This window comes from Magallana gigas, chromosome 2 (assembly GCF_963853765.1).
Source record: "Magallana gigas chromosome 2, xbMagGiga1.1, whole genome shotgun sequence".
Lineage (NCBI taxonomy): Eukaryota > Metazoa > Mollusca > Bivalvia > Ostreida > Ostreidae > Magallana > Magallana gigas.
The window spans coordinates 26,092,242-26,115,494 of record NC_088854.1 but is presented as its reverse complement, the minus strand read 5'-3'; the positions used below and the strand labels follow the sequence as shown (position 1 = coordinate 26,115,494).

General features: G+C 32.0%; 1 protein-coding gene and 1 long non-coding RNA gene across 3 annotated transcripts in view; both read right to left on the bottom strand.

Annotated features, from left to right (window-relative positions):
* LOC105337581 (putative leucine-rich repeat-containing protein DDB_G0290503) overlaps positions 1 to 23,253 on the bottom strand; it is an 85,885-nt gene that overhangs the window by 57,172 nt on the left and 5,460 nt on the right. For both annotated transcript variants that reach the window (XM_066075874.1, XM_066075875.1), the window contains exons 3-7: positions 23,204 to 23,242; positions 19,162 to 19,239; positions 16,904 to 16,978; positions 15,956 to 16,030; positions 12,600 to 12,674 (exon numbers count right to left, since the gene is read on the bottom strand). In XM_066075874.1, coding sequence (XP_065931946.1) covers positions 12,600 to 12,674; positions 15,956 to 16,030; positions 16,904 to 16,978; positions 19,162 to 19,239; positions 23,204 to 23,242 — 342 coding nt within the window. The remainder of the gene's footprint in view (positions 1 to 12,599; positions 12,675 to 15,955; positions 16,031 to 16,903; positions 16,979 to 19,161; positions 19,240 to 23,203; positions 23,243 to 23,253) is intronic.
* Positions 5,147 to 8,524, bottom strand: LOC136272886 (uncharacterized). The gene is made up of 2 exons (XR_010710943.1): positions 7,597 to 8,524; positions 5,147 to 5,439 (listed from the first exon to the last, which is right to left on the bottom strand). It is a non-coding gene; the product is annotated as an uncharacterized lncRNA (long non-coding RNA).

Genomic DNA, 23,253 nt, shown 5'->3' with positions numbered 1-23,253 from the left:
TCGTGTTTAAACTGGCCCCTTACGTCGAAGCTAGTATGATTGTATTATGACTTTGACAGCTGTCTTTTATTGTATAATCTATTATAACATATGAAATATACAGCATGACTATTTAAACAAAAATAAAGCAGTGTATATTTGTTTATTAATAGTTTTGATGTTTGCGTTGTTTATAATCGTTGCAAAACATGCGGGATGAATAAACCCAATCATTTGGAGGATGAAACCCAACGGTTTCCTTTTTTAAACATTCCAATGATGTATTTTGAGGGGTTTTTTGTATGCCCAAAATTTATTTTTATTTACTTTGAATATTTCTAACGTTGAAGGGAGAGCTATTCCGTGTTAATACATCTATAACTTTGTAAGATCATTCATTTGGTTTGCAAGGAAAATTATTTGATACTGTAATGGCCGACAAATCGGAACATGCAGCTTAAAGAAATTTCTCAACTTATTATACCTCGAAACATTATTTTAAATCAGGCACCAAACAATAAAGGGAAATGGAAATATTCGGCGGATATAAATGTTAAAGTATTCTTATGATAAAAATTTGTATTTATGGCAAACATAGATTAATCATTTTTTATCTCCTACAAGATATAATCGCACCTGTGCTTTGTATCCATCTCTTTTAAACTTTTTTTAGCCAAACCTGTAAAAATTCGTTGTCGTTTCACCCTCTTGTTGTAAACCCCGCTGAAATGTTCACAATCGATTCGCTGTTGAACGAAAGACTCGACTAGAAAAATTTGCTGCATGGGCCGTCTAACATTATTAATTTTAATCTTATAGATTTCAAAAAGTGTCATTTTTTGTTAAGTTACAGGAACATTGTCATTCATGCACATAAAATTTGTACAAAATAAGTTATATGTTATTCAACCAGTGTTTGAAATTTCGTTCTTGAAATATTTGGGAAAGAAATTTTAGGGGTCATCCTTTCATCTTTTTATCGGGCCCGTGTAACAAAATTTGAGCCATTTCCGAATAAATGTGTGCACAAAAATCGTAAATAAAAAATGCAGGTAACGGGAGCTTTTAACAGAGGAGCTATTAACTATTTAAGTGTGCTTGAATATGCAAATTTTAAAGCCAATTCGATTTGTATTAGACAATTAATCTACTAAGTAGTATTTTTAACCATGTGTTCTCTACTCGATTTTCAACTGTCCGAATACAATCAAAATATTTACAATGAATGCACATGTACATAAACTTTTTAAAACTCACATATTTTTTCAGAATCAAAAATAAAAATAAAATTTGATTAATAATAAATTAATAAAATCAGCAATGAGTATGCTTTTTAATGAATCTGACCACCATTGAGAAGAGGTTATTATACCAATATTATGACCCTTATTATTTTACGACCTGAATGTAAATAATTTTTCAACTTCTTTAAAAATTGTTAGTTTTATCTTGCCCGCACCTACCGCAAGCATGTAACATTGTATTTCTTAAGCTGCCTTATCTCGAACGCTTTTTAAATATATTTCAACTTTTACTAACTACATCCTGCTTAACTCTCTCTCTCTCTCTCTCTCTCTCTCTCTCTCTCTCTCTCTCTCTCTCTCACAACTCATAAACAATTCCAATACTTTGTTAGACAAATGAAGAATCACATTATCATAGATTACAGATACTTATGTGAATATCGCCTAAATTTTGTTGAAATTGGTAGTGTAATGCATTTAATTCTCAGCAGCAAAATGTCACAAATAGAAACAGGTGAATTTATTTACATTTCAAATCGTACGACTGTAAAACGTATTACATGTATATTCATTGATGGCATTTTTTTCCTTTATTTTACGAACTATGATTTAAATCAATGGTTTGATGCATCGTTAACCGATATCATTGGAAATGAAAATAACAACGAATCAAAGAGCATTGAAATGTGTGATAACGTATAAACACGAGAAGCATGTGTCCTACAGCGAATCGGCTGTCCACTAGCGCGGCTTCCCCTCGGCCCGTGTTATGAAAATGTACACTCAACGTGGTGGGTTTGAAATGTTTGCAGTTTGATAACTTAATTTTATTTTCAAACAATAAAACTATTTCATGACATAGACAAGATCACAAAGAACGCCCCTTTTTCAACGACAGTCATACAATCTATTTTTTTTTTTAATTACGAGAGCAAAACAGCAATACTTCGTAGGTAATGGTATAATCTTTTTTCCATTTACTCTTTAATATCGTTTAAATCTGAATCCTTTGTGTTTGCAGCAAAATAAATAAACCCGTGTGTGTATTACAGCAAGGCGCATATCTTGTGTATTGGATAACGGTAGACCGCTCGCTAGTCCAGCCGCGATCGACCCATTTCCTCGGCCGCGGGCAAGGATCGGATACGTATAATTGTTTACATACTTGAAGCTCGGAATACAGCTAGCTAGATTTTAAATGCGACTCAGATACATTGCATAGAAGTAATTCTTTTACCCATAATGTGTTTCCCTAGAAAAGAATTAAACTGTTTCAACACTTTCCGAATGCAAGCTAGTACACTGTCTATGGTAGTAGGTAAAGGTATAATCTTGTTTTATTTACTATTAAAATCACTAAAATTGGAAGTTTTGTGTTTGCAGCTACATATAAAAACCCATGTGGGTATTACAGCAAGACGCAAATCTTGTGTATTTGATAACGGCAGACCAGCTCGCTAGTCAAGTCGTGACCTACTTCCTCGGCTGCGGGCAAGGGTGGATACGTAACTGTTCACATACACAGCTCGGAATACAGCTAGATTTTAAATGCTACTCAAATGAATTGCATAGAAACAGTTCTTTTATCCATAAAGTGTTTCACTAGAAAATAACTAAAATGTTGAAACACTTTCCGTATATAAACTGGCAGTTATACGCACAAATACCCCGTTTATTTGCCAAATAAGACACAAATACAGGGTCACAAGTCTGGCTTTTTACACTCATATTACGCAATACCCGAACAAAATATTATTGTTATGACATTAATAAGATCATAATAAACAACTTTTGCAGCGACAGCTATTTCGAAATCTTCACCGCTTTTGAGTTATAAAGTGAAAACTTTAAAGGGTTCTAGGTCCCTAATTTTAGGGGCCAGTCCCTTTTTCTTGATGTCAAACAAAAGATCTCGTAAATATAAATCTTTTTTCTTCTACATGTTTTAACAAAATATTTACGAGAAAAGAGATAAACTAAGTAAACCAAGCAAAATTAGAATGCTTTTGTTATCTAAATTTTCGAGCCCTACCGAGCGCCGGCGTTTCTTGTGCTAGGAAAATATGAATGAGTTTGTTCAGAGAAGCAATCTTTTGTCTATCATCCCTGAAATTTTGAAATCGATATCTTTTGTAGTTAATGAGAACACTCTTGGACAAACCAACCCCCTAAAAATCATTAAAAGGCCAATATCTCAAAAACGGAAATGACGTCATCAACCAAAAAATTTTCCGATAAGGTTCACAACAAAGTTAGTAAGATCTAAAAATTTCGTGCAAATCGGTTGAGCCGTTTCTGAGATATCGCCTGCACAAAAAACCGTAAGAAAAAAAAAGAAGAAGAAGAAGAACTAGAGCAAAGCTCGTTGCAAAGCAACGACTGGGTCTTCCGTTAATGTCAAGAGTAAAGCTTGATGTTCCTGCAAGAAGCAGAGTGTTTAAATCAATAACAAGAGCAACTTAGAAAGATAAAAATAAATACGAATGATACTATGTACAAATTAACAAAAACCTTAACGATTCTAAGAACGACTTAACAAAAAAATAATTCCGAATAACAAAATTCGATTTATTTTTTGTACGAGTTTGAACTTTGCGCTATTTTTGAAACCAAAATCGCAGAATCAAAATTTCTGAAAAATCAATTTTTAAACCTCGATATCTGTTATGCATCGTCCGATTTAAAAACGGATTTTAGTTGTGTACTCATCATGAAAATTACCGTAGATGACATAATATGTTTAATTTTTAATATTGAAAAACAATGAAAAACTAAAACAAGAGGCAAATGGGCCACATCGCTCACCTGAGGAACAATAGGTATGATAAAATCAGCTTAATGGGGTCACAATGCAAACTACCTGGTCAATGTACAATAATACATGTAGATCCTGTATAAATAAAATCCATCCCCCCCCCCCCTAAATATTCTTATGTTTATAATCATTAGTTCCTTTTCTAAAAGGATGATTTTATATTGATTTTATAGTCATATCGCATGCATGAGTATGCTTAAAGATCCTTAACAATAGTTTATATATGGGATATAAACCTACATCAAACTCTGAACCTTCTTGTGAGGCCAAAGAACTGTCCTGGGGCCAAAGTCTTAACAATTATAAAGAATCATATGGCTGATAAGTTTCTGAGAAGAAGATTTTTAAATATTTACTCTATATATTCCTATGTTAAACTTTGACACCCCCCCCCCCCCCACCCATTGTGGCCCAAACCTATCCCCGGGGTCATGATTTTCACAACTTTGTATCTACACTACCTGATGATGCTTCCACATACATGTAAGTTTCAGCTTTCCTGGCTGATTAGTTTCTGAGAAAACGATTTTCTCTATATATTCCTATGTAAAAATCCATTCCCCCGTTGTGACCCCACCATACCACCTGGGACTATGATTTGAAGAAACTTGAATCTACACTACCTGAGGATGCTTCCACTTTAATTTGAGCTTTTCTGTCCTAATAGTTTTTGAGAAGAAGATTTTCAAAGATTTTCTCTATATATTCCTATGTAAAACTTGATCCCCCTCTTGTGGCCCCTCCCTACCCCCGGGGACCATGATTTGAACAAACTTGAATCTACACTACCCGAGGATGCCTCCACACAAGTTTAAGCTTTTCAGACCGAATAGTTTTTGAGAAGAAGATTTTTGAAAAATACCAACAAATTTTCAATAATTCTCAATAACCTCCCCTTTAAAGAGGGCGTGGCCCTTCATTCGAACAAACTTGAATCCCCTTCACCTAGTGGTGGTGCTTAGTGCCAAATTTGGTTGAAATCTGCCCAGTGGTTCTTGAGAAGAAGATGAAAATATGAAAAGTTTACAACAACGACAACAACAAATTGTGATCAGAAAAGCTCACTTGAGCCTTTGGCTCAGGTGAGCTAAAAACAAAATAAAGGAAACATAGTTGCATACTTTTATTGAAAAACAATTTTTCACAGCTAACAATTGTAAATTACTTTAAACAGCCATAATTTTGTTTGTTATAATTTCTTATCAAACACAAACCACAACAAGGCATGATGCTTTCTTAAAGTTCCATTACAGTAACTGTTCATGAATTATCCGATTTAATTTGAATTACTGGTAAATAGTCTGTAGAACACATTAAGGAATATGCATGTAGGTAGAGGTGACAGGTTAACCTCAAGAGCTGAAAAGAATCAACAGGTAAAAACCATGTGGCCACCAATAGCTGAAATTAAAAAAATCAATAAGCTGTGTTAATACATGTACCGGTACTTATAATAGCTGTGTTTACATTAATATATGCATAGTATTTCTGGAAAAAAAATACACTGACCATGCAGTGTAATTAGTATGACATATCCCGATACGTGACATAAGATGGCACAGGACAGTTTTTTTGGTACATTTCATTGTAGCCTGGGGACGTGTGTCTTCGGAACCCTGTAACTAGAATTTCGCATTTTACTTCTGAATCTCATGTACCTAACATATGGGGCCTACATATTGAATATCAATTTCAACAAGAGACATCCCTCTAACTAATGATAATCATTAAAAATCATTTCATGAATTTTAGCAACACTCATAAGCCTTCAAGTACAGCAACTCTCAATTTTACACAAATATTGACGAGTACTTTATCCGAAACTGTCCCTTGCTACCTTTAACTTACACTAACATTCTCTGAAAAGTCATCTTGTCTTAAACTTACAAAGCTTATGCTATTCTGAGAAAAAGTATACCTCATTTTGCCAATTCCATTAAGGATTAAGAAAAATATGGCCATTTAAGTGAACCCAGCATTTCCTATTTCTTCTATTTAACACAGATTCACAGGGCTCTCCATAAATAAAGCATCTTTACCTTATCTTATAGAGGTCAACTGTTGTTCAACCTCCCTAAATAAGAAACCTTATTCAAAACTACATACATATACATGATATTATCATGACAAAAGTATCACCTCACTTAGAAATAGCCTTACATGTATACCCTCCCCCTATTTTTTGATTTTCCTAAGAAGCATTAGTTTGAACACTTTAACCAAATATTATAAAATTAAATGCTTCTATTCTGATCAATTGAATTTTTAAGCAGCGTGAAATTAAAACCATCGCATTTGAAACTTTAGTAAAAATCATGAAATTTTAACACGGTGGAATTAAAAAGACTTACAGTATTTCATCCGAACAGCCTCAAAGTATAATTTTCTGCTATACCATTTTTTTTAAATGAATTCTACTGGGGTTTTTTTTGCAAATAAATTTAGCGAGGATTTTTTTTCTCTTTTCTTATTAATGACAGGTTTTAAAAACAATATTATGTTTAGTATGTATAAAATTTCATAAACAATTTTACAAAGCTTTGAATTTTAGTTGCACAATGAAAAAATGAGGGATTGCACGATAATACATGCTCATTTTGAAATTTAAAGCATTGTTGATTTCTTTTCCTAGATAGAGATATGCACAAAATGATGTTGCTCTGTGATGCTTTGCCAAGATTAAAAGCATGAGAGAGAGAGAGAGAGAGAGAGAGAGAGAGAGAGAGAGAGAGAGAGAGAGAGAGAGAGAGATCTGAGGCGCATGTAGTAAAAATTATTGCATACATTTGTCTTACTGTAAAAATTGTTTACAATGTAGATGTGTTATGCATGTAAAGTTTACCTAAAATGAATCAATAAAATTCAATATATATAAAAGATAAACTAATCTCAAAGAATTTACAATGTTCAGTGAAATAATCAAATCTTGAGAAGAATGTTTTATATATATCAGGGAATATTAACCTAAAATCTGAACTTAAAGTTCGTTTCATCTTGCACTCTGTTTTACATGCTCTTTCACAGGCGATAATCATATATAACGGCGAGCCAGACAAAAGTTCTAATTTTAATTAGACTGAATATTTACCATGTCAAATATATTTATTTTATTTTAATTAAGCACAAGCCTGTCTGAGTTCTTTAATTCATTAATTAAGTGGATGTGATATGGTAAAGATCTGCTTTATTCAAATATTTAGGATAAAGTTATCATCATGCAAACATGCACTCTAATTACAACATTCTACTCTTGTGTGCCTTTGGACCCCCACCCCTTTTAAATGCACTGTTTTACAGTGTGTGGTGTGTTGTTCAATACAAAATAAGACATACATAATAATAAATAGAAATTCAAAAGAGTAGTGTGCAAAACATACACGTGAAAATTGATTGGACAGATAATATCCCGAGATTTCTCAGACTCAAATGCCCGCTTTTATATTGTTCCGCACGTCAAAAGCGGAGGTTAGAGTCAGAGGAATGTCGGATTAGATTGAAAAGTGCACAAACACTTTGAAAAGAAAAAGTCAATACGACATATCCTGTATTGAAACATACCTTTAAATCTGTCATACGTTAGTTGAGCTGAAATTTCCACTATCGCGGTCTTGCAGGCCATTCTTCTGACACACCGCTATCAGCTGTTGTTCGCGGTCAAAACATGGCGACTTGACATGGGGAACCGTACGATAATTATTTCGATTAAAACTAATAAGACTAATAAAAACTAACAACGTAATTATCGATCGAAGTAAGGAAATCGTTTCGATAAACACTCTGATTAACTATATAAAAAACGAGTTCGGTTTTATGACCTGTACGAAATCTTTTTAGCGGGAGTTACTTTCAGTGGGAAGTTTGCACTATTTTTTAAACCAATAACGAGGAATCAACATTTCCGGAAAAATCAATATTTAAACCCCGATATCTCTGCAATGCAGTATCCGATTTTAAAACGAATTTAAGTTTTGTATTTAGCTTTGCAAACTATACAAAATGCATATAATTTTATGTTTTTTATAAAGTTTTATGATCAGTACGAATTGTTACAGTAGAAGTTACTTTCAGTGTGAATTTTGCACTATTTTTGAAACCAAGAACGCGGCATCAAAATTTCCGGGAAAATCAGTTTTTAAACCCCGATATCTCTGTAATGCATCCTCCGAATTTTAAACGGTTTTCAGCATTAGATTCAGCTAAAAAAGCTCTACAAAATACGTATACGTTTTTTGTTTTATCAAAAAATTCAATTTTTTGAAAAAATTGATTCGCTTCCAGTTTCGACCAGAAGTGACAGATTTTTATCATATAGCTTTATTACAGAGGTAAATCGACCAAATCATAAGCATTGAAAATTTCAAGCCTCTATCTTAAAGCGTTTTTGAGAAAAGTCCCGGACAAAATGACTTTTTTAAAATTTTAAAAATGACGTAACGTCAAAACGGAAGTGACGTTGTCTTTAAAACTTTAACATCTTTGAGGGACGATAACTTGCTAAAATATCTGGAAGTTTCATTGAAATCGGTTGAAAACTTTTTGAGTTATGAAGCAAAAAAGGAGTCAGAAAAAAAAGAAAAAGTATAATAATAATAAAAAGAAACCGAAGAAAAACAAAAGGGTCTTCCGTTGGAAAACGGAAGACCCTAAAAAGAATCCGAAGAATAACAATAAGGTCTTCCGTTGGAAACGGAAGACCTTAAAAACAATAGAATAACAAGAGGGTCTTCCGTTGAAAACGGAAGACCCTAATAATAAAAAGAAACCGAAGAAAAACAAAAGGGTCTTCCGTTGGAAAACGGAAGACCCTAATAAGTAATAATAATATATGTATATAGAAAGAGTAAAGCAATAAGCACTCCGAAAAACCAATACAAACACCTGTATGACAAGAACACGCAGGACTTGCTCAAACATTTTCTATCAATTAACCTTTTGGAGAACCCGTACCCAATGTTTTAAGAAATATTTTTTTAAGTCACTCGGGTGACCTATTGCTATCTGTTTTTGTTCGTCCTGCGTAAAACTTTTGAATATTTTAAGCTCTCTGGAACTATTTTGACATATATTTTGACATATAGAATTTATGGGTAAAGGGAGAAAAAATTGTGAAATTTAAGCCCCCCCCCCCAACCCAGGTTGGCCATCAAGATTAATGCAATCTTAAAAAAAAAATCCCAGGCGCTAGGGTTGGGCTCTGATGATTTTATAGAAAAAAACCATCAATTCTTTGAAAATTTTCTTCTCTGCTCTTCAGCCCATAAAATAAGTACATAGTTATGACAAGGAGGAATACCTCTCCAACATTGTGAATTTCATGGCCCCTGGGTCAGGAGTTTTGGTGTTAGGGCAGGGCTCTAATGATTATAAAAGGAAATACATTAATTCTTCAAAAATCTTCTTCGTTGCTCCTGGATATTTAGCAGATGAACTTAGTACATAGTTATGATGAGGAAAACACCTCTTACTAAAATTTGAAGTTCATGTCGACCGGTTATGGTGATAGGATGGGGCTCTAAATGAATGCAGTACTTCTTTGAAAATTCTCTTCTCTGCTCTTGGGTATTGTCGTGTAAGAAATATTATACAAACATGGTACATGTAAATGATGTAATATTATATAAATAGTGCCTGTTTGGGAGGGTAACAGTTGAAATTGACACCCCGAGAAAACCATTGTCAACCGACGCGAAGCGGAGGTTGACAATGGTTTTCGAGGGGTGTCAATTTCAACTGTTATCCTCCCAAACAGGCACTATTTATTTTGTTATACTGAATGTCTTTTTTAAAATTTTTAAGAAAATTTTACTGCTTTTATATAGGAATAACGTGAATTCTACAGCGAACCGTACGCGCATAATTTTCGCGCATGTAACATTTTTTAATGTTACCCGTTGCCAAGTGCGTTGCTAACGCTGAGGGTAATAGTAAATATTATTAACTGCGTCTTAACCAATCAGATTTCAGTATTTAACATGAAAGTATAACAATTTGTAATGTTACCCGTTGCTAAGTGCGTTGCTAACACTGAGGGTAATAGAACGGATTATGAACTGCGTCTTAACCAATCAGATTTCAGTATTTAACATGAAAGTATAACAAATAGATAATAATACATGGCAAAATCCATATCACATTTCATATCAACCTATCAACTCGAGGGCCGAAGGCGAGAGGCCTGCTATTAATAGAGGGTTGATAAGAGATGTGATACAGATTTTGACATGTATTGTTTTTATTATATATTTGAATTTAGAAAGCTAGTTTTTATTTTCACGTTGCAAAAAAACATTATATCACTATCATCAAAACACGAATTTTCGACGTTCAAAAGTATTGTGATGTCATCTATACTGAAATGTTCAGATAATGACGTCATGGTTTCAACTTTACCTAGGCACAGAAAAAGAGAATAAGATCTGAGGTAATCCGAATAAAAAGTACAAAGGTGTTCCGGAAAGGTGTAATGAAGGGTGAAATAAAGGGTGATGATACGGATGGGGGGGGGGGTATAAAAGCGCGTGCCATTGTTCATATCAGGGGTGCAAAAACCCCGCATCTTATACCAGATATATGATAAATAAGGATATAAGCCTTCCCTTAAGTTGAACACGGAACGTGCATGGTACGTGCATGGTACATAAGACAAAGACAGGTATATATTAAAACGGGTACGTGGTAAGAACTTGACTGACTACTCTAAAGCGGTAATGTGCTGGGCATTGGACCAGGGTCAAATGTCATTTACACACATAAGCAGGTACTTGTATAAAAGAACAACGTACATTTCATTACAGTATTAATCTAATGAATTAAGTACATCGTTATGATTAGGAAGAGTGCCTCTTCCAAAATTATGAATTTCATGGCCCCTAGGTCTGGAGCTCTGGCAGGGCTCTTATAATTATAAAGAGTAGGGTGGTGTAATTCCGAACACTTATTATTATTTTTTTGTACTTTAAAGATTTGTTCAAGTATGTCACTGTATACTTTGCTACAATTTTCAAATATTTTGTTTTAGAATTTTGAAACCGTATTGGGTTAAACAATACCGGAATATTAAAAATATTTCATTAGCCCTATATTAATAATGCACATGAATATGCATTGCAAAAGCCACACTGAAGTTACTCAGGTGACCGATAAGCCCAATGGGCCTCTTGTTTAAATTCTTTCCAATTTAATATTGCTTATTAATAGGATAACAGGAACAAAAAATGTTCTCCAGCGGAAGAGTTGTTTTAGAGATGTCGTACCTGATTTCTCTAGAAGAACCCGTACCCTAATACAAGAGTATGGGTTCTACAGGTTACGACTTCTTCGGCGTACAACTCTCTTTGTTTCTACTTTAATTAATCTACCAGTGCTACTTGTGTATTTCACAACTAAGATTCGTTAAAATTCCTATTTTTGTAAAAGATTATGACTTTTTTTTATAGTTTCATATAATGGAACGTTAACTAAACCCGCAGATCAAAACACATTAGTTTTTCATATTTTATCTGTATTCTATAAAACATATTCACAATAAAATTTGTTTTAGTTTGTTTTATTTTATAGATCATAAATCAAATTAGATAATAAACATAATTTCAACTTCTGCGTTTTGTATTTATTACGACATCATAGAGGGCAAAAACTTACAAGTAAGATCTATTTGTTTTAATAATAACTTCTGAAAGTTGCTTTTTTTATTATGTATATTAATTTTAAAGTTATTTGAATGGTATCTAAAACATACCAAATACACTTCTCTCACTTTTGCTGTTAGTTAGATTGTGTACAATTCCTCGCTTTTTGTTGATTTTATACAGTCGGAGCTTTTAGTTTCTCCAATGTGACTCTTTCCGATATAAATGGCACACCTTTTGAATTTTGGTTACCCTCTTTTAATTTAGGCTGTTAACGTATGACAATCAATAAATCTGTAACAAACTCTCTGAAAGTTTTGATATCGCAGGCCAATATAATGTACTCTATAAAAAAACCCATACTTTTTAGAATACATTTCATTTTCATTTTTCTAAGTAATGTCGCTTTTGTGAACCTTTTGTACCAAAATGTAACATGTACAGGTCTGAAAAAAGTCGGCAATGTTAAAGTTTTCTGTTAAAAACGAAATCGAATCGAAATCGACGCCAGACAAATAGCGAACAGAAAATTCACGTAAGCGTTTAGATCAAAATCAATGCCCCTCCCCCCGTACTCTATTAAAAAAATCCATAATTTTTTTTAGGTCTGAAAACAATGTTATAAGTTTTCTTACAAACAAATTGACGCCAGACAAACAGCGAACAAAAAATTGACGTAAGCTATCAGATCAAAATCAAAGTTAACCCCCCTATTTGAATAAAAACCTATTTGATTCGCAAACTCACTAAAACACTAAGCAACGTTTGGCGACTTAAAAACAATTTGTAAGACTAAAATCATAATAGTTCAGAATGTAATCAACACTATTCTCATTTATGTAGATCATGTCGGTTCAAAATTATGAAAATTTGTATGTTAATCAGTAACTTTATTTTCATTTTTGTTTTAAATCAAAAACCCATTTTACTTACATGCCCTTCAGTTTTTCAATTTCTTTATCTTTTACTGATAAACGCTTTTTGCAGTCTCTGTGGTCATTGCTCAAACTGAAAAATATGGTTTATTTAAAAAGTGCAATATTTTAGTTTTCAACATTCAATTTTTTAAATATGATGGACGTGATATCAAGTTTAATCATAGGTAATTGATGCATAAAATGAGTAAAGTACAATACAAATGCAAGTATGTCTTTGATGTCTTTTTCGTTCTATTTTGACGACTAAGAAATTATACATGCCTATCAAAACAATTCAACTTACTTTCCTTTTACCCTGAGAAATTGACAAACATTTAACAATATTTTAATGAATATGTATATGTTTGGGCATTGAAATCTATTATATCATTAAGGAGTTTTCAATGCGCAGTCTTCTACACTATATTGAAAATGCAGCGCATTTTTACCCTGAAAAAATATGTTCACATCATATATGAAATCAAATACAATTAACAAAAAAAAAACCAGAATAAATAATAAAGTTTGAAATGAAATAATATTAATGCAACGGTTTCATTATTGTCAGCTTTATGGGAGTTGTTATCGTGATGTTTTGACGTTATGAAAAATACAATCTGAAGGAAGTGGTGATGAAAAATTTATATAATTAATACAAACTATTATAAATATATGATTTATTTTAATTTCAAAAGGTCACTTCCATTTATAAAAATTACATGATAATTCTGCAATATCTAGTGTAATAATTTTGATTGTATACTCGTTCTGATGTTGAATATCTGATTTCTCCGCTTACAAACTAAATTCAAACCAATCTGCAAGTGGACAAATAATTTGTGAATGAATTTTTCTTTACTACGCAAAGATTGAGATTATACATTCAATATATTAAAGGAGAAGGAAACTAAAAATGTGTTTACAATAAATCTATGCATTATCATCTACACAATAGTAAATCGTATTTATTTTCAATAAAAACCGTATTAATCAAGAAAATTAATCGCTTAATTTAAATTTCCTGTCGCTATGGCAGCAGCCATTGAATTTTAAATTATGACGTCACACCATCTATTCCGGTTTGTTTTATCAACATAGCATCGTTATTAGCAAATCGTCATATATATTCGGTATAAATGACAAGTTCTAGAAAATTTGAAACAATGTCGATTTGAGACCATTCTTTTACCTTTGACTTAACGGAGCATGTTTGTTGAAATATCTAAATATACTATCTCTGTGCAGTTGTGGAAAATGTCAACAGATTCCAAGTATCGCAAAAATTGTCTGTAAATCAAACCGGAATAGATTATTATTCAGACAGGTGTGCCGTCAAAATATTTAATCTTTTTGGTTTTTAATACGAAGGAATTCCACTGCCACTCAACAGTCTCCAGAGCCTCCAGTAAATACAATTTCTCTAACTTCAACCGTGCATTAAAAGCTTCATTATGTAGTTTAATTTCAAAACAACATAACCACATGTGATAATTTAAACCAATATACCAGTATGGATAAACATTATTGTATATGATCACATAATAAACTATCATACTATATAATATATGATACAATATAGAATTATATGATACAATATCATATCATATAATACATCACAATATTGTAACATGTGATATTATATTGTATAATATAGTTTGATATTGTATTGTATAATATTGTATCATATTTGATACATTATATGATATTGTATCATGTCATACAATATAATTTGATATCATATGTTATCATATCATATGATACAATGTCATGTAATTTAGTAACAAAGTATATGATACAATATCATATAATAATATTTCATGTGAAATCGTATCATATTATATAAACCAATATCATATTCTATTATATGATACGAAAATATGTTATACATTATTGTTTAGTAAAATACAATTTTATATATATTGCAATATCATATGAAACAACAGTATGTGATAAAATAATATTATACAATATCATATTATACAATATTGCATCATAATATACAATACTATACAAAACCATATCATGATACAATATAATATCATAATGTACAAAAAATGTTACAATATCATATCGTATCATATAACTTTTTACAATATAATATGATATGATATTGTATCAAATAAAACAACACTGTATCATATCATACAATACAAATGTACTATATCAAAGGAGTCATGTTATATCATTTAACAATAAACACATTTATCAAGCAGGTTTAAATGAGGTAGGAGATTATTTTAGCATCATTGATAATGGAGATCAGGCTCTGCATCTAAAGCTACCTCTGCGATTCATTTATATTATGATTAAATCATCTATGCAAGTTTGAAATAGTACTATTATCTATAAAGCATGTGACCTTTTCCAAAAAACTTAACCTTATTCAGCACCCGAAAACAAGGATCAGATTCAGCATTAAAGCCTGTCAGGTGAATCAGTATCATAAGTCGCATCATCCATGAAGTTAGGAACAGTAATAACTAAGATATAACCATCGGAGGGCACCTGCTTCAAAAACTTTAGCCAACTCTAAAAACCTTAACCTCATCCAACATCCGAAACCTATGGCTGAGGTTTAGCATTCATGTCTGTCAAGTGCATAAATATTATTATTAGACGCACTATCCATGCAAGTTTGGTGAAGTTAGGACCAGTAATAACTAAGATATAACCATCGGATGGCACCTGCTTCAAAAACTTTACCCAGCTCTAAAAACCTTAACCTCATCAAACATCCGAAACCTATGGCTCAGGTTCAGCATTCATGTCTGTCAAGTGCATAAGAATCATAAGACGCACTATCCACGCAAGTTTGGTGAAGTTAGGACCAGTAGTAACTTAGAAATTGCTATCAAAGGGCACCTGCACCAAAAACTTTGACCTGCTCCAAAAACCTTAACCTCCTCCAGCATCTGAAAATCATGGCCCAGATTCAGCATCCAAGTCTATCAAGTCTATATATAGGTCCAGATGCATCGTCCATACACGTTTGGTGAAGATATGACAAGTAATAACTTAGATACAGGACCTTGAACAAAAACTTTAACCAGGTCCGGACGCATATTTAACATAAGCTCCCCCCGACTTCGTCTAGTTGAGCTAAAATGTTTTGACTTTCCTTCCCCTTTAAGAAAACCAAATGTTAAAGTTTTCAAAGTTCATATCAGAGAACAGTTTTTTTCTTGGGTTATTGACACTTTACATGTCCAACTGAAAATATGATTTTATGAAAACTATGTATCATATTTCAAGGTCTATGCTTCAATGCCGATTCGATAGTTTTTAGCCACTGTTTGATAATCCAAAGTTATGGATTTATTTCTTAGGTTATATATATGTACATGGTATTTCGTTTTAACTTTTTGTACTCACTTGCTCTTCATTATCTCTATTTCTTTATGTTTTGAGAATAAGTGCTTCTCGTATACCTCCTTGTCATTTTCAATTCTAAAGAAAAACAAGGTTATTTTCAGTCAATACTTTAAAACTTATTGCCAAATACTTGTTTAAATAATTATAGTACATGTACGTTACAAAACACTCAAAATATTAAAATAGTATCCTAAAGTAAAGATTGAATAATAAATAATCGGTTTTCCCTCTCATTAGCAAGAGCAACTGCTCTTCTCCAAGTTTGTTTAAAAACAAATTACACTAACTAAAAACATACTGTCCATTTTTCTTTTCAAAAGGCAAATGTGTGGAAAAAAAATCATTTCGTTTCTGATTAACTACAATACATAAATATCAATAATCAATCATTTGAATATTTTATTAATATTTGCTCATTTGCTCTAAAAAAAAATTAAATAGAAAAATTTATAAATTATACCAGTAATTGTTTAAGGTCATAATATACTTTGAGTCTATAATAAACAAACAAATTAGAAAAAGTACTTAGTAGATGAAATATTTATAATCCAGCAAAAAGGAATAAAATAAATGAATATATTTCTACTGAAATGAGAAGAAAAATGCAGATGAAGTATAATTAAACTATTAGTTTAAAAGTTAAGATTATGATCAATCATGTTGATGAGTCCCTTAGGTTTTATCACATACCTACCACATATTTCTGAGTAACAATTAATTTTTACACAAGCTTGCTTTCATAATGAATTGTTAAGTCTAAGGACGGAATCTGCTTAAACTAATAACATATATCAATAGGACTAGTTACGTGATGCTCAATCGTACTGTGATAGTTTAAATCAATATTCTACATTATATTCTAATGTTTTTCTGAATGGCTAATAAACTCAAGGCTGTTCGTTGTGAGATGAAGACTAACTTGTTAACTCTTATATTTATTACACTCACTTGCATCTCAGTCTTTCAATTTCTAAATCCCTCTCAGATAATTTTCGTTTGTAGTTATTGATTTCACTTTCCAATCTAAAAAACAGGAAAACTCCCAAAATATTGTATCAATATAGAAATCTTTAAAGTTTCATTCGTTAGATAAGAACAGCATGATGCATAGAACTCTACAATTACATCAAATCGAATAGTAAACAGAAAAAACTTAAACTAAAACACACGGTTTGAAGTTTCACAAACACTCTTAAGGAATATTAATATTTATATCTAATTTAAGATACCCTTTTTGAGTACAGTTTAATATCAAACCAAAAAGAAAGGCTTCCCTATTTACATGTATAACCCTTTTATGCTGAATGACATTTTAACAGGAAACAGTCGATCGAAAACCTTATTGCAAATCCAACATGGATGTACACGCTACGGCCGATGTTGCTTGCGTTGAGTGATGACACTTTCCATTCGGTGTGTCTTTCAATTGCGATTCAAAGATTCTGATTGGCGCATTTATATAAACCCGCCCATTTATCAAATGCATGTTGAGAACATGATGTTAACACGTGGAAACAAATGTCAGAGAGGAAAAATTCTAACAAAGTTGTACTTGCAAGTTAAAAACCACATACAGAGTTATTTGAGAACAAACGGGACAATGTTTACGCACATGTGTAAATAATGCGAGTGAAAAAAAACAAAGAAAAAGTTGTCTTAAAACAGGGCATAGGCGTCTGAACCGGGGGGGGGGGGGGGGGCTTAGCCCCACACTTTTTTTTTGCAAAGTCAGACCTAGCTATTAGTCACATAGTATTATAGAGGGTTCAGCCCCGCCCCCCTTTTTCTCGCAGCAAACATAACTGATTTGAAATTACCTTGAAAAGATTGAAATATTGAAAAGTTGGAGTTACCCCCCCCCCCGATTTCTGAGGATTAGTCTAGCACCCCCCCCCCCCCTTTCAATTGGCTTCCGACGCCACTGCAGGGACGGGCACATATCGACTGAAATCACAGATTGGACTTCGCTCATCGAATAACGTACGTTATTTAGTTTATTTTGAAGAAATTCGCCAGAAACTGTTTGGTGAACAAGTATATTTTACATATGTACGTTACCCTTCATAATGTACCAAATGTGAAAAAATCGCATGAGTTGAATAGACTGTTTTTCTCACAAAAATCTTGCTGCAAAATGTAGACCCACGGGAAAATTCGGGTTGACACGTCTTGTAATCCATTACTAGATGTTTTACATCATACGTCTTCACTTATTTGCTTCGATAAATCTGTACTGAAAATCTTTGAAACATCGTCACCAGCTCGGTAAAATGAAGAAGTGTGGTTTATTGATATATATAAATGTAAAACTGTAAAATTGCGACTCGATCTTCACGTGATCTTTACAATCCGACGTCGATTAGCGTGTTTGAGAGAAAGTAAAGCGTCAACATCAGTAATAGAATTAATGTTTCTAAAAACTGAGTGAGTTACAAATTAAGTCCATAAGTACACAAATCAGTCCAAAATTGAACACGTCTGTGCCGTAAATTTCAAGTTTTGTGTACATGTTTGAAAACACATGCACACTTGTAGAAGTGTGTCATTAATGGATTGAAGTTCAATAAAACGCAATTTATGTAACAATTATTGTCAGTATCTGTTGTGAAATCTCTGGAATAAGCTACAGCAAAATAAATACTGCTTTAACTTAAATTGATGTGTTAAAAATGATTGAATATAATAACGAAGAAGCATTGTGCTAAAAAAAATTGTAATGGGAAACCTGTTTAAACAGTGTGTTTTTGACAATTGTTTACACCATAAAAACAAGAAGAGATTATTGTGAGAACTCTTCGTCAGTCATTGCAGTGATTTAGTTTTTGCAGACCCGATACAGAGTAAACGCGACACAGCTGATAGTTGTTGCATAATTATCAATACCACGGTACAGGTAAAAGTTGGCGCTTACTAAACGGCCAATAAAAATGTTTGTTTCATAAACTGCAACTCGCGATCCCAAAAGTGTCATCATTCAACGCATCAGTCCATCGGTAGCAGCGTGTACATCCATGTTGGATTTGCGATAAGAATTAACCATAAATAAACTCTTTAAATAATGTCTTTCGCATATCATTGCTTCTATGTGATACAATGTAATAGAAGATCGCGTATAGAACACTTTAACGAGATGTTATTATTAAGTAATACGCTTTGATAAATTATAGTTTGTACCTTGATAAGATACTTTAGATATTAAATCTAACCTCTCATTGAAGACACCTCTTGCATTATTCGATGATTGACTGCGTGTGAATAAGTTTGGTTCATGGTCATAAACACTACTGAAAAAAATATATATGCTTAAGATTTAATGTGGTTATTTTTGGCTATTTTCAGTAAATGATGGTCGAAAAAGCCTGAATCACGGATTAGTTGAAAATGATAGCATCATCATAGATGATATAATTTCATTTGCTTCCAATAAATGTGAATTAAGTGTCTTGATTTCCAAGTTCCTGCAAGTAACTTGGGGTAAATCGGAATCCTCACAAAACCTAAAAGTAGTTTGATAACTACACTTCACTACATAAATCAAAGTGTGATTATTAGGGTCTTCCGTCTTCAGCGGAAGACCCTTCTATTATTGTAATGTTTCTTTTTCACTTTTTTTTTTATTCTTTTTTTTTTCTTTACAATTTTTGTGCAGAAGTTTTCTCGGAGATGGGTGGTCCGATTTTTGTCAAATTTTCAGCATCGATCTATTATTATTTAAAGCTGATACGCTTTTTTTTTATTTTGTAAAAATCACTTCCGGTTCGGACTTATCCGCCATTTTGTCATTTTTTAAAAAGTTCTTGTCCACACATTTTCTCAAAAACGAGCAGAGATAGGAAGCTGAAATTTTCAGAAATGATAGATGATATGAACATCTAGCCTCACGAGGAAAATCATTGTCCGGAAATTCCGAGTACGGAAGCTAGCTGGGGTCAAAATATAGGACACGTTTTTTACGAATACTCCTTGTCCACACATTTCCTGAAAAACGAGCAAAGATAAGAAGCTGAAATTTTCAGAAATGATAGATGACATGAACATCTAGCCTCACGAGGAAAATCATTGTCCGGAAATTCCAAGTACGGAAGCTAGCTGGGGTCAAAATATAGGACACGTTTTTTACGAATACTCCTTGTCCACACATTTCTTCAAAAACGAGCAGAGATAGGAAGCTGAATTTTTCAGAAAAACATCTAGCCTCACGAGGAAAATCATTGTCCGGAAATTCCGAGTACGGAAGCTAGCTGGGGTCAAAATATAGAACACGTTTTTGACGAATTCTCCTTGTCCACACATTTCCTCAATAACAAGCAAAGATAAGAAGCTGAAATTTTCAGAAATGATAGATGACATTAACATCTAGCCTCACGAGGAAAATCATTGTCCGGAAATTCCGAGTAGGGAAGCTAAATTTTAAAACTCAAGGAATGTGTTATAATGACCTCAGACTAATTTTAAAACATAATATCTAAGTTGCGCTTACAATTCTGCGTCTAATAAAATCGTTTTCAAATTGATGGGATGAAATTTAATTTTTTTGAAAATTTTAAATTTAATTAAATCGTAATTAAATGACATCAGACTAATTTTAAAACATAATATCTAAGTTGCGCTTACAATTTTGTGTCCAATGAAATCTTTCTCGAATAAATTAGATGAAATTTAATTTTTTTAAAAATTTAAAATTTAATTAAATCGTGTTAAAATGATCTCAGACTAATTTTAAAACATGATATCCAGGTTGCGCTTACAATTCTGCGTCTGATGACATCTTTTTCGAATTGATTGGATAAATTTTAAATTTTTAAAAAAAATTAAATTTAATTAAATCTTTATATATTGACATCAGACTAATTTTTAAATGTGATGTTGAAGCTGCGTTTACGATTCAGCGTCTAATGACATCTTTCTCAAATTGACTGAATGATTTTTAAATTTTTAGAATTTTTTAAATTTAATTAAATCGTGTTTAAATGACTTCAGACTAATTTCAAAACATAATATTTAGGTTGCGCTTACAATTCTGCGTCTGATGACATCTTTTTTGAATTGATCGAATGAATTTTAAATTTTTTAAAAATTTTAAACTCATTTAAATCGCGTTAAAATAACCTCAGACTAATTTTAAAACATGATATCTAAGTTGTGCTTACAATTCTGCGTCTAATGACATCCTTCTCGAATTGATTGGATAATTTTAAAAAATTTTAAAAATTTAAAACTCATTTAAATCGCGTTAAAATGACCTCAGACTAATTTTAAAACATGATATCTAAGTTGTGCTTAGAATTCTGCGTCTAATGACATCCTTCTTGAATTGATTGGATGAATTTAAAAATTTTCAAAATTTTTAAACTCATTTAAATCGCGTTAAAATGACCTCAGACTAATTTTAAAACATGATATTTAAGTTGTGCTTAGAATTCTGCGTCTAATGACATCCTTCCCGAATTGATTGGATGAATTTAAAAATTTTCAAAAATTTTAATTTCATTTAAATCACGTGAAAATGACCTCAGACTAGTTTTGAAACATGATTACTAAGTTGCGCTTACAATTCTGCGTCTAATGACATCTTTGTTGAATTGATTGGATGATTTTTAAATTTTTTGAAAATTTTAAATTTAATTAAATCGTGTTAAAATGACCTCAGACTAATATCAAAACATGATATCTAAGTTGCGCTTACATTTCTGCGTCTAATGACATCTTTCTCGAATTAATTGAATGAATGTTCAATTTTTTGAAAATTTTAAATTTACTTAAATCATGTTAAAATGAGCTGAGACTTATTTAAAAACATAATATTTAAGTTACGCTTACAATTCTGCGTCTGGTGACATCTTTTTCGAATTGATCGAATGAATTTTAAATTTTTCAAAAAAATTAAACTCATTCAAATCGCGTTAAAATGACCTCAGACTAATTTCAAAACATGATATCTAAGTTGCGCTTACAATTTTGCGTCTAATGACATCTTTGTTGAATTGATTGGATGATTTTTAAAATTTTTGAAAATTTTAAGTTTAATTAAATCGTGTTAAAATGACCTTTGACTAATTTTAAAACATAATATTCAGGTAACGCTTACAATTCTGCGTCTGATGACATCTTTTTCGAATTGATTGGATGAGTTTTAAATTTGTCAAAATTTTTAAACTCATTTTAATTGCGTTAAAATGACTTCAGAATAATTTTAGAACATAATATCTAAGTTGCCCTTTAAATTCTGCGACTAATGACATAATTTTTGAAATGATTGGATGAATTTTAAATTTTAGTTTTTTTTTTAATTTAATTAAATCGTGTTTAAATGACATCATAATAATTTGTAAACATGATATCTAAGTTGCGCTTACAATTCTGCGTCAAATGACATCTTTGTCAAATTGATTGAATGATTTTTAATTTTTTTGAAAATTTTAAATTTAATTAAATCGTATTTAAATGACATCAGACTCATTTCTAAACATAATATATAAGTTGCGCTTTGAATTCTGCGTCTGATGACATATTTCTCAAAATGATTGGATGAAATTTAAATTTTAAAAAAAAATTAAATTTAATTAAATCGTGTTTAAATGAGGCATCAGAATAATTCTTAAACATGATATCTAAGTTGCGCCTCGAATTCTCCGTCTTATGACATCTTTCTCGAAATGATAGGATGAATTTTAAATATTTTGAATATTTTTTTTTCTTTTTTAAATCATGTGAAAATAAATTATTGGAAGGAAGACCCACTCGTTGCTCGCAACGAGATCGCATCTAGTTATTATTATTATTAAACTTTCATGTTAAATACTGAAATCTGATTGGTTTACTAGACGCAGTTGATAATCCGTTCTATTACCCTCAGCGTTAGCAACACACTTGGCAATGGGTAACATTACGAATTGTTATATGCGCGTAAATGATGCGCGTACGGTTCGCAGTAGAATTCAAGTCATTCCTATAGAAAAGCAGTTAAGTTTTCTTTAAATTGACATTCAGTATAATAAAATAAATAGTGCCTGTTTGGGAGGATAACAGTTGAAATCGACACTCCTCGAAAACCATTGTCAACCTCCGCTTCGCGTCGGTTGACAATGTTATCTTCGGGGTGTCAATTTTAACTGTTACCCTCCCAGACAGGCACTATTTATATATTACAAGAATAACATAGTATAATGTACGAAGTAAAACTCATCATATCCGAGGTGCCGTACTTGGTAAAATTATAGTTTGTTAACAAAATATTCATAGCTTTACCTCGGACTTCTTGAAGGGGATATCCTATTCTTTTGAACCCTGTAAATTAA